At 38.7% G+C, this 13,345-nt stretch overlaps 1 protein-coding gene across 1 annotated transcript in view; it reads left to right on the forward strand.

Annotated features, from left to right (window-relative positions):
- ASIC4 (acid sensing ion channel subunit family member 4) overlaps positions 1 to 13,345 on the forward strand; it is a 406,766-nt gene that overhangs the window by 230,118 nt on the left and 163,303 nt on the right. Inside the window, exon 7 of the mRNA XM_044075400.1 lies at positions 8,018 to 8,109. Coding sequence (XP_043931335.1) covers positions 8,018 to 8,109 — 92 coding nt within the window. The remainder of the gene's footprint in view (positions 1 to 8,017; positions 8,110 to 13,345) is intronic.

Consider the following 13,345-nt stretch of genomic DNA (forward strand, 5'->3'; position numbering starts at 1 on the left):
TCAAAAATCGCACAACTTTCAAGCTTTACTGCTGGGAACCACCATTGTATCCTAACTTCCTGATGCATACAGAGCCCTTCTGCTAAATGCAAGACATACTCAACGAGAGTCAAAATTTATGCAAAATTATCACAACACAGACTATATTAAACAAGCCAGATATGCAACAATGGATGTAGTACCTAACTCTGTAGTGGAATTTAAAACATTTTGCTGTAAGTTTCATGAACTATTCCAAACTAAATAGATGACAGTGTACAGTACTGTACATGCTAGATTTGTACAGCACTGCCTACCACCCTTGAACAGCAAATACAAAGGCTTAGGTCTATGACTGCTATTCTTACCCCCATCCCACTTGTAGTACATGCACTACTAAATCCAAATGTCTTGAGTTACCTCTCTCTATTTCCAATCTCTCCATAAGTGTTGATTGCGGCTTATGCCTAGAGTCATCACTGTCCAACTCTTTCCATTTCTCATAATTAAATAAATGTTTGGGTTGTCTATTCAGGTCTAAGTTAAATGAACGAATGATCATAATGTCGAGTACAACATACTCGACAACGTTTGATCGCTCGTTCATTTATTCGGACACTTCAAATACCAAAATTTGGAGTTCCAAAATGTTTTGGTCGGCCATCCCAGTCAGTGTAGCATGTGACGTAGGTGTGTTTGTGTAGGTGTGTTAGTGTTTGAATGATGTGAGTGAGTAGGGGTTTGTATGCTTTGGTTGTATGTGTGTGTTTTGTATGTTAGTGTAGGGGAAGTGTGGGACAAACAAAATCTTTCGATTTTGTTTGTTTCAGGTTTTTACAGGTTTGAGGTTTTGAACTTACGATCATAATGTTTCAAGTATGTTGTACTCAACATTATGATCATTCGTTCATTTAACATAGACCCATCTATTCTACATCCTGTCCACTTGTGATGGACAAGTTAGTAATCATTTTTATTTGGTCATTCCTCCACACTTTCCCACCATCTATAGTAAGTACAATTATTTATGCTAGGGTCATCTCAAAACTCCCTTCTTGTTTTAAGTAAATAACTGTTTGTGATGTCCATTTCTGATAATAACGATTAAGACTCATCTATAGGATATTCCAGTCCATTTTGCATTCCCCAAATACATACACATGTATTTATTTATTTGTCTGTTTGTATTTACTGGGATAAAACACTGATCACATTTGACCATTTGTAGGCTCAGGCAGGGTTACGTGCTTAGTGACAACAGTAAAATAAGAAGTATTCAGTATAGTGACATAACATAACATAGATGTAAAAAGAAAATATGCATATTTACAGGAAGGTTTAAAAAAGAAGTAGAAAAGGCAGCATACAGTCCATAACAGATGTTAATAGGTGAGATAAATGTTGTCCAAGAAAATGAACAGACATATATATAAAACTATGAAGAGAAGGTTTAGCACTGAAGCGTATAAATTGTAGAATAGCAAGAGCTGTAACCAAAGAGCTACTAACAGCAGAAGTGGTTATTACTGGATGCATAACAAGGAATGGATCAATGAGATAGGGAAACAGTGGATCGGAGTTTACTTGGAGATGTTAGGAGATAAACAGTTACATTTTTCTGAAAATAATGTAATAGTACACCCATGGGAGTTAGGCGATATGGCTTGTGTTCTGACATATGCATTTTTTTTGTTCAGTAAGGTGTTGTTTGAACTTTGGTCTGAACTGTTTGCAGTCACTGATTTCAATAATATCAGATGATAATGACTACCACAGTTTAGGGGCAAGAACAGAGAAGTTGTGGTCTTTAGAATAAAGTTCAATTGATAGAGTTATGAGAGTAAGGCCATTATTGGAGTGGCATCATACGTTTTAGTGTGGGTTGGGTGTAGTTACTGACTTAGAGGGGATGGGGGTGTCTTTGCATATGAGCTTCAAAAGAAGGAATGCAAAATAAAGGTTGGCTGTGCCTTGAAAGGATAGCCAGTTTGCCTTTTCCAGGGTGTTGCAGTGATGTTTATACCAAGGGGATTTGCTGATGAAATGGCAGATTTTATTAGAAAGAGATTATAAAGAGGTAGTGTTTTTTGTAAGGCAGTGGTAAATAGGGATAGGTCGTGTTCTAGTTGTGTAGGCAGGACACCTTTGCCTAAGGCTGTTGCAGCAGGTCATGAGAGGAAATAAGATATCGTTTGGCCCAGAACAGGAAGTGGTTGACTTTGGATCTGACTTTCTGAATATGGTCTTGTAAGTTGAGGGACTGGACAAGCCAAATATAGACAGTATCTAAATGATGTGATGGATTCATTTAGGATGTTCTCTAAGTCTTTGATATGGAGACAATAGGTAGCTTTAGTGAGGCTTTTCTTTGGCCAAACACCATGGACATTTTTTGAGTGGAAGAGGACTATTTTTACAACAAAGCCAACTCTTTAGTTGTAGATGGTCAGCTTGAAGGGCTGACTCTATAGATAACCATATTGTTAACATAAAGAAGGAGTTGTAGATAAATTAGATCAAGAGACAGCATATTTATAAAATGTAGACTAGCACTGATGCAAGAACTGATCCTTGATAAACACCTAAAAGAGCAAAGGTTGTACCTGATAAGACCAAACTTTAACTGTGAAAGTTGGGTGGTCAAGAAATCTTTGAAACATTGGGAGGACTCAGAGCTTAAGTTACATTACAAGTTAAGCCGTGCATGCCTGTTCCTTACTGGTAGGACCTAAAATAAACTACTCTTGTGTCTTGCAGGAACTGTCATATTCCCATCCCTTCCCATCAACTGTAATGTTTACTGACTAGGAGAAATTTTACATTATCTGGGAGAGAATGCTTTCACTACCACCCAAATAGCTCTTGTACAGATTCATAGGTTCACATGTTAATACTAAGTCATTGATGCAGAGGACCATTAGTAGGCTAGCAATAATATCCCAAATTGTAGGTACCCACTGACGTGTCTAATTTATACTAGTTTCAATCCTTCTCAGTGAGAGCTTGAAGACCCAGACCCCAGATGTATAATTACAATTGCCCATCCATTAATCCAGGATATGCTTTAGGAGGAATTATCTGGGATATATAGATTTCGCTCCAGCAAATCCTATTTATATGTCAGTGGAAGTTAAGATATCTTGAGTGGGTGTTGAGGGTGATATTAGTTTTGAGGCTACAACTCATTCCATACCTTTCGGCCCTAGAATGTGGCTGGAAGGTCCAAAGGCAGTGGTGTTTCCATATTCATAAAGGATACGCACACCTCTAGTCTAGTAGCCCAGCATAATGCATCCAAGATACTTCAGGTACAACTAACACCGGGCAAGATGGCGATACAAGTCATAGCCACATGCTACAGAATCCCAAACATGTCCCTAGACTCACACACCAACTTCCTAAGCACCCTGGAATCTATCAAGGTCCAACCCAGTATTCTCATACTGGGTGACTTTAACTACCCTTCCATCAACTGGGAAAACTATTCAAGAACCAATGTACACGCCCAAAGCTTTCTGGAATTTATCAATTCCAATGCCCTGGACCAGCTGATTCTGACCCCCACTAGAGGAAGCAACATCCCGAGACCGTTGCTCCACACCTATAGTCAGTTCCTCCCTGGTTAAATCTGATCACAGACTGATCACCATGGAAATCTCCATCTCACCTACACCCCCCACTAAGGTGACCACCCTGAAATATTTCTCTAAAGCCGACTTTGAGCTCCTAAAAGCAGAGGTGGCTAACTTCTCGGCATCCATGCCAATGGAAAATAGCTGCATGACTGCTGAATCATACACCAGTGCACTGTACGAGCATGTACACAAATGTGTAGACCTTGCCATACCAAATAGAACTAAGGTGCTCTCCTCCAAAAAAAGGAAGCTAATCTGGTGGTCCCCTGCCATCAATAAACTCTACAACAGAAGGAAGAAACTGTTACAGAAAAAAATGAAGTCACAATACTGGAACCCCCCCCCCCCCTTATCAGTCTCAACAAAAAGCTGAGATCCCTTAAAAAATCCTCTAAAGCCAGCTATGAAGGCAGAATTGCAGCTGACACCAAAAACAATCACAAAGCCTTCTATAGCTATATCAAAAAACTCAAAGGCAATACCTAGATTTGCTCTGCGTTATTGCACAATGGCACCTCCTATACTGAGCCAACAGATATAGCCAACATACTGGCTGACAGATTCAGTGCCAACTTTACCCCTCCCCCCCCCAAGGGTCCTATCACAATATCAGATGAAAGCCTGATACACACCATTTCTGTGGCACAGGTAAAAGCTGCATTGTCCAAAGCCAAGAATACAGTGTCCATAGGACCTGATAATATCCCTGGCTGCATCCTACATGAGCTACAAAATGAACTGGCACCACATCTGTGTGACCTGTTCGATCACAGCCTTACCTCAGGCTATGTCCCTAATGAATGGTGCACTGCTACTGTAATCCTGCTCCATAAAGGGGGAGCAACTACAGACCCTGGGAACTATCGCCCCATTAGCCTGACAAGTCTGGTATGCAAAGCTATGGAGCGAATCATCATGGACCTGCTTAAAAAGATATAGGCAATCTCCAAACTTTTGACCCCACACAGTTTGGCTTTGTCAAGGGGAGATCCTGCCTGCTGAACCCCGGTTGACTTCTTCGAGGCAGTCACCAAGGTTGTGGATGAAGGTAAGGCAGTGCATACAGTCTACCTCAAACTGGCCAAGGCCTTTGATACCATTCCCCACTCAGGTATCATTGATAAACTCACCAAACTAGGCATCAATCCATACATCACTAGGTGGGTTGCAAACTGGCTCACAGACAGGACCCAAACAGTGAAAGTTGCAGATTCTAAGTCAGACTGTTGATTAGTCATGAGTGGAGTCCCACAGGGCTTAGTCCTGGGCCCTCTCTTGTTTGGCATCTACTTCTCAGAAGTCCAGGCCAACACAGAAGGACTCTGGCTGACCACGTTTGCTGATGACTGCAAGCTTGGAGTCATTATCAACTCCCCAAGTGATGCAGGCATCTTACAAAAGAGCCTCTGTGAGGCCAATGACTGGTGTCAGAACCATGACCTGAACCTTAATGGCAAAAAATGCATTATCATCCCCTTTGGAAAAAACTCAGTTCCCATGAATTACCACGTTGATGGGAGTCCACTGAACACTGAAGGAGCCGTAAGAGATCTGGGCACCCAGGTTGACAGCCACCTCACATTTGACCACCACATTGCCACTGTGGTCAGAATGTCCTTCTACGTGGCACATCTTATAACCAAATGTTTCGCATCAAGGAAGAAAGAGGTCATCATCCCTCTCTACTCATCCCTCATTAGACCAGTCATCAAATATAATGCCCTGTTTGGCATGTACCTTACCAGACACCTACAACAGCTGGAGAGGCCACAAAAGTACCTCACAAAAAGAATCCTAGGCCTTAAACACATGTCCTACATGGACAGACTCAAGAAACTTCACCTGTTCCCAGTCTCTTATCGTCTAGTTAGAGGTGATCTCTGCTTGACTTACAAAGCCATGTCCGACCCAGCCCTACTTGAAATGAAACACCTAAAGAAATCCCAATCCCCCATTGCCACACACTCCAGAGATCACAACCTCATTACCACAATTAACAGAACGGGCTAGAGGGACAGGTTTATCTCCCAAAGACTGCCCACACTCTGCAATAAGCTTCCCATTCATGTCAAGCAGAGCACCACACTGGCCCTGTTCAAGAGTGGATGGGTAACAGAAAGTTCACTCCAGGGATCATTCCAGTTGCATTACTGAATATGCACACTGTGAACTAACATCGCATGGCACGGTACCTGGGCAAATTTTTTTAGGCTAGGCTTGTAAAGGCTCCAGGGCCATTAGCCTAGTATGCATTTATGAACCTATGAACCTATGTGCAGATGGTCATACAGAATTGGATCCTTCAATGCTCTATGATCTAGACAGAGGTCACCTTTCAAGAATCTGTAGTAAATGAAAAAGAAAGAAAGAGAGCACTTTAATGCTGCTTGGGTAGCTCAAGGAAGGCATGCCTTTGATGATCCTAGTGAAGAAATGCTGCAGTCTATCCAGCTAGGTCATATGCTTAGACAGGTGTATACCAAAGGGCCATTAAATTCTATTATGGGCCTGATGAAGGAGGAGAAGAGCGGAATGATAACTTCCCTAGATCTGGAAGAAATACTCCTTGTAATTTGTCTGGCAAGGGAAGAAATACCCCTTGTTATTAGTCTGGCAAGGGAAGAAATACCCCTTGTAATTAGTCTGGCAAGGGAAGAAATACCCCTTGTAATTAGTCTGGCAAGGGATGAAATGCCCCTTGTAATTAGTCTGGCAAGGGAAGAAATACCCCTTGTAAGTAGTCTGGCAAGGGAAGAAATACCCTTTGTAATTAGTCTGGCAAGGGAAGAAATACTCCTTGTAATTAGTCTGGCAAGGGAAGAAATACCCCATATAGTTAGTCTGGCAAGGGAAGAAATACCCCTTGTAATTAGTCTGGCAAGGGAAGAAATACCCCTTGTAATTAGTCTGGCAAGGGAAGAAATACCCCTTGTAATTAGTCTGGCAAGGGAAGAAATACCCCTTGTAATTAGTCTGGCAAGGGAAGAAATACCCCTTGTAATTAGTCTGGCAAGGGAAGAAATACCCCTTGTATTTAGTCTGGCAAGGGAAGAAATACCCCTTGTAATTAGTCTGGCAAGGGAAGAAATACCCCTTGTAATTAGTCTGGCAAGGGAAGAAATACCCCTTGTAATTAGTCTGGCAAGGGAAGAAATACCCCTTGTAATTAGTCTGGCAAGGGAAGAAATACCCCTTGTAATTAGTCTGGCAAGGGAAGAAATACCCCTTGTAATTAGTCTGGCAAGGGAAGAAATACCCCTTGTAATTAGTCTGGCAAGGGAAGAAATACCCCTTGTAATTAGTCTGGCAAGGGAAGAAATACCCCTTGTATTTAGTCTGCCAAGGTAAAACATTTCCTTTTACCTTGTGGTTACATGCTAATCAAAGGATATTTTGTTGTCAACAAAAGTGCCCAAGTCCCAGGTTCCTAATGACTGAGTGAACTTTCAAAGTGATGTTGCCAGTGTGGTATGTGCATGGGTGTCCAGTTTATGTGCATGGGTGTCCAGTTTTGCTTAAGGAAACAATGTTGCATTTTTAGGCTGCAGTCCAGGCACCACTTTATTGTTGCATGGTAATCCCTCCTAAAGAATTTATAAGTTAATGTGAGTTCCAAGTTTGATGTCATCTGCAGACTTGGTCAGCCACAAGCTCTTTTATGAACTGACTATTCAGCAAAACATGATCTACTACACTGGTCATTAGTTTTAATATGTGCAATGCTGCCTTGCTTAGCTGAGTTAGCCATAAGTTCATTATGTCTTTTTCAGTACTAATAGGATCAGTAGAACACAACTAAGAATGAGAGACTCATGTTTTATTGTGCCAATTAATATTGTTTCATAAATCCTAGCCATTGTTATCTTTATAATGAACACTTACCAGTTAGATTACATTTTTCATCTTGAGTGTATATCCTTTCTCTGCAGTTTATGAAAGAATAAAATGTATTCAACTATGCAAATATTTTCCCATCTTTAATAATAAAGTAAAAAAGTAAAAATTTGATTTTTTAGTCCAAAATTAATATATGACCTGTATGCACAGAACTTCCAGAACTTTTAAGAGCACAATAAATCTTTCATGGTTTCAACATGCCTTTAGACCATATTAAATGTTGCATTCATGGAGTTAGCTCCTTGACATAGAGCAATGGAGTCCTTGGTATGACTCCAGGCAACCTGATTTCAATTAGTGAGGCTGAGCTCTTGCAGTATGACCAGAGATAAAAGGGAGAAGCAACCTTTTCCATTCCATGTATCTCAGGATACAGTCGATGTCATAAAGTTGCATTAAGTGCCCAAAACAATTAAATAAATAATGTTCATTAATTAGCTTTATAACATGTTTATTATATGATACAGTCTTCTGCATTGTCATTAGTATGTTGTTTTTCCTCACAGGGAAAACTTTCTGGTTTTGGATGTTTTCTTTGAAGCTCTGAATTATGAAACAATTGAACAGAAGAAAGCATATGAGTTGGCTGGATTATTGGGTGAGTCCTTCATATGGTATCTTACACTATCTTGAATTATTAAAGCAATAAGAAAAATATCGAATGAAATTCAGAAAGGGAGTTATGACATCAGATTTATTCCCTTTGGGAATACTGTGAAACTTATGGTATTTAAGAAACTATTTTTTTCAGAAAGTTTTTATATGAAAAGTATAAATCATTGGAAAATGCTGTAAGCACTTAAGTGTCTGGAAAATGTTGACATTTACATGTTTTGTTGTCTTTTTAAATAGTTTTAGTAAAGAATTCCAACTAAATGTGCAAGTCTGTATTATACATCATATCAACGATTCTCAGGTAGAGCGTCTTCTGCATGGAGACATGCGTGAATGGGCGTACCTTCGTTGAAGGTTGTGCATCAGGGCTGGTAACTTGGCACGTAACAATCAACTACCTATCATTAGCGGACCGGAGTTCCGCTGTGGCGGCCTCTAACCGGGAAAAGCCGAAAGACACAACATCAGATAACAAGCATCACCTATTTAACTTTTCCTGAGTAAGATCTTATAACATTTTATAAGCTACTAAATTATTGCAAACTATTACTTATCTTAAATCCACATTCAATCAATTAAAGCCGTGATGAATAAACCAGCCCTTAAATATGCAAAACATGCTTTGGATTTTTATATAATTTAACAACTAAAAATGTTTGTCATATTTACATTTTTTCTTCTTTGAACTACAGAATAGATATCTGGAAACTATTGCTTCCCTAGAAACATGATATCTTTTCACAGTGAATCACATAAAGTAAATTACATTCCCTGGAATCCAGAAATGTAAGAACCATTCATAGTAATTGCCTAACTGCAAGTCAGCCATTTACTGTTTGAGTAAGAAAATGCAATTGAGAGGCAGCTAAGGCAGAAATGAAAAAAAAAAGTCTCTTTTTAGCTCATTAGCATGTCTCTGAATTGCTCACTAACCAACTCAAGTGCTGTCAAACTTGATAGCAGTAAAGTTCTCCTTAGCAGCCCATGCATCACATTGGAAAAGTCAGCCCCCTACATTCACACATACATTCAGACACCCATGCCCACCCACACACATACATGCATCTACAAACAAGCACACCCAAAGCTGATCACTATCACAGAAACACTCCCCCATTCACCCACATGCACACAATGATAAAATTGCAAGCACACACACAGACTCTTGATTCCCCAGTTAATGATCCAAGGTTAATACCAACACAGATATACACACATTCATGCAACTTCATTTGAGTCCTTATAGACAGCCACAGGCACATCTATATACTAACACCCCCTAACACAAATCTTTATTGAATTTTTCTGCACTGTGAGTACTCCATTAGGATTGACTCGATGACCCCTGTGTTTTTACGATGGACACTTTTTCCTCCTAAAACAACATTTTTATACTGCTGAGTGATTCTCTTTGCCCCCCATACCACCTAATTCAGGATTGCTAACCCTACCCCACCCCTGCCCCTTACCCCCACACTATACATTAGAGTACTAAACACCCATTCCTTAACATCAGGAAAATTATGATGGCTGTGTTTTATCGCTCTCTCTCTCTTTTTTACTTTAACCTCTCTAAAAATAAATTAGTTTTCTTTTTATTTTTCCTTTCAATTTTTTTATGTGTGATGTTATATTTTTGTTTAAAGATAACTGGTAACTTTGATGTTATTTTTAGATTAATTTTGTTGCAACATTTTCTGCTCATAATTATTAGTAATACAGTTTTTATAAATACAGATATATGTGTATGTATGTATATATATATATATATATATATATATATATATATATATATATACATGTATATATATATATATATATATATATATATATATATATATATATATATATAAATATGTACATACCTACATATATATTTATTTATTTAACATTTGTTTACCGGGAAAGTATATATATATATATATATATATATATATATATATATATATAGTAGAAACCACCAAGCCCCAAAGATGTACAGAATCCACAAAGCCAACGAGCTGGACAAGTAGGCGTATAGAAACAAGTGTATTGTGCTAATCAACCAAATATAGAGTTCCTTACTAATCCTATGAAACCACCTCCGTGATCCAGAGGCTACGAGCTTGTTAGCGGCCACCGTGTTGCCAAGAATACTGGATGGTACCTGCAATGGTTATCTCAAACCAACCTCCGTGCTTAAACTGCAACCCACTTCCGTATTGAGAAGTTTGTTAAAAAACTATGATAGCAAATCCAAATCCAAAACGAGAACAAAAACCATTCGGTTCAAAACTTTTAATCGTAAGCGCTTTCACGGCTGAGAAAAGCCGCTTCATCAGACAAACAACCAAGCGCTATTAAAGCGCCAAATTTAAAACATTCCACGCAACACATAGTTGCTACCAATTTCCGGATATACTGCCCGGAGATATTTAAAGTGACAGCGCAGAAGGCCTGTGAAGTCAGGCACTTGCTTATAACATTGCTAAAATAATCAACTCTACATATAAAAAACTCTCAAATAAAAACATCGTATATGCCAATAGGCATTATATATGTTACCATTTAAACTTATAACATTGAATCATTATATATTTATAAATTTACGTATTGAGATGTGTATAGCCAATGCCCATATCATCGCAAAAATCAATGTGGAAACAATATGGACAATTACGCTAACATAACATGTATAAGGATATAAAAAAATCACAAGGACCAACTTAAAAGTAACAATAATACCGGGAATGGCTGTAACATATCCTTATATACTTTAGTATAAAACCAAAATATAAACAATCTAAAGTACATGTAACCCAACAACTGTGTATCCTAAGGAAAAAGAATGCACATTAATTATGCCTATTCTAACTACATAAAACTTCCTTACAACAACAGTATGTATAAATAAATAAATACTTTTAAACAAATATGGCATAGTCTAACAGGTACACGCTATAACAAACAGATATTACAATATCATGTGCAACACAAAAACGCACATACTAAACATACCTAATAAATATTTAAATAAGTACCTGTGGATATAAAACATTTTATATGGAGGTGTGGAATTATAACAATGGATACGTACTTAAAGATAGTTTAGAGCAAGGATAACATATAATTCAAAAGCCTCATTAGTCACATATACATATGCAAACGCAAATGTTAGAACCGCATATGGGTCATCTCAAGGGTCTTGCTTTCAAATGAGGTTTTATGGACAAGACTTCGTTTAGACCTTTTTCTCTATGGGCCGCCAACCTACATATCCATTTTAGTTCAGCTTGTTCAGTAAGATTAACTATGTTGCCTAGTCTGGGACTAGGTTCTATCACTTGGAGTACTTGAAATAAAAATGTGTGCATCGCACCCTCTCTAATTTTCGATAGAGCACTGTATTCTTGTTTTCTAGCTAGGCAATAACCATGGTCCCTTATCCTCTCTCTAAGGGACCTATTGGTTTTGCCCACATAGAACGAGAAGCATTGAGTGCAATGTGCAATGTAGACAATGTTTCTGGTGTTACAGTCACTATTCTGGTTTAATGTCCAAAGATGACCCGAGACAGGATGGCTATAATAGTGAGATTCATCTATATACTTGCATTGCACACACTTGCCGCATTTGCTTGTTCTTTCAAATCCTGTTCTTTCATATATTCTTGTGCCCCTGCTGCTGCACAATAGTCTCTTCAAATTGAGCATATTACTAAAAACAAAAGATGGAGTATGTCCCACTAGTCTAGTAATGCTCTCATTTGCAGTGAGGATGTTCCAATGCTCTATAACCTTGTATAAGAGTGATAACAACATCAACACTAGGCTGCATCGGAAGCCCTGTTACACACCCTCCTTTCTTCACAGGGACAGCATGCACCCCTCTCATATTTTTAAGAACATTATAAAGGGCCAGGCTATGAGAGTATCCAGGCTCTCAACCAGGAATGATGACTATGAGCAGGGGTTGAATGAACTACGTGAAGGGCTTTTGACACGAGCCTATTCTGAGGATGAAATCCAGACTGTATACAGAGAGATGCAAGACCTTAGACAATGTAGAGCAAAACCCTATTTGTTGGGTGGAGAAAGCAGAAGACCTTTTGATTCCCCTGACAATAGATCTATGGGGTTTGTTATGCCATATGGAGCAGGCCATAGTATACTACAATCCTTGATCAGTAAGCATTGGAACATCCTCACTGCAAATGAGAGCATTACTAGACTAGTGGGACATACTCCATCTTTTGTTTTTAGTAATATGCTCAATTTGAAGAGACTATTGTGCAGCAGCAGGGGCACAAGAATATATGAAAGAACAGGATTTGAAAGAACAAGCAAATGCGGCAAGTGTGTGCAATGCAAGTATGTAGATGAATCTCACTATTACAGCCATCCTGTCTCAGGTCATCTTTGGACATTAAACCAGAATAGTGATTGTAACACCAGAAACATTGTCTACATTGCACATTGCACTCAATGTTTTTCGTTCTATGTGGGCAAAACCAATAGGTCCCTTAGAGAGAGGATAAGGGACCATGGTTACTGCCTAGCTAGAAAGCAAGAATACAGTGCCCTATCGAAACACACTATTAGAGAGGGTGCGATGCACACATTTTTATTTCAAGTACTCCAAGTGATAGAACCTAGTCCCAGACTAGGCAACATAGTCAATCTCACAGAACAAGCTGAACTAAAATGGATATGTAGGTTGGCGGCCCATAGAGAAAAAGGTCTGAATGAAGTCTTGTCCATAAAACCTCATTTGAAGGCAAGACCCTTGAGATGATCCGTATGTGGTTCTAGCATTTGCTTCCGCTTATGTATATATGACTAATGAGGCTTTTGAATTACATGTTATCCTTGCTCTAAACAATTTTTAAGCACGTATCCATTGTTATAATTCCACACCTCCATATAAAAGGTTTTATACCCACGTGTACTTATTTAAATATTTACTAGGTATGTTTAGTGTGTGCGGTTTTGTGCTGCACATGCTATTATAATATCTTATTGTTATAGCGTGTACCAGTTAGACCATGCTATATTTGTGTTTTAAAAGCATACATTTATTTAAACTTACTGTTGTTATTAGGAGTTTTATGTAGTTAGAGTAGACATAATTAATGTGCATTCTTTTTCCTTAGGATACACAGTTGTTTGGTTATATGTACTCTAGACTATTTACATTTTGGTTCTATACTAATGTATATAAGGGTATGCTATAGCTATTCC

Source organism: Protopterus annectens, chromosome 6.part1 (genome assembly GCF_019279795.1).
Source record: "Protopterus annectens isolate FY-2018-M chromosome 6.part1, PAN1.0, whole genome shotgun sequence".
In the NCBI taxonomy this organism is placed as follows: Eukaryota; Metazoa; Chordata; order Ceratodontiformes; family Protopteridae; genus Protopterus; species Protopterus annectens.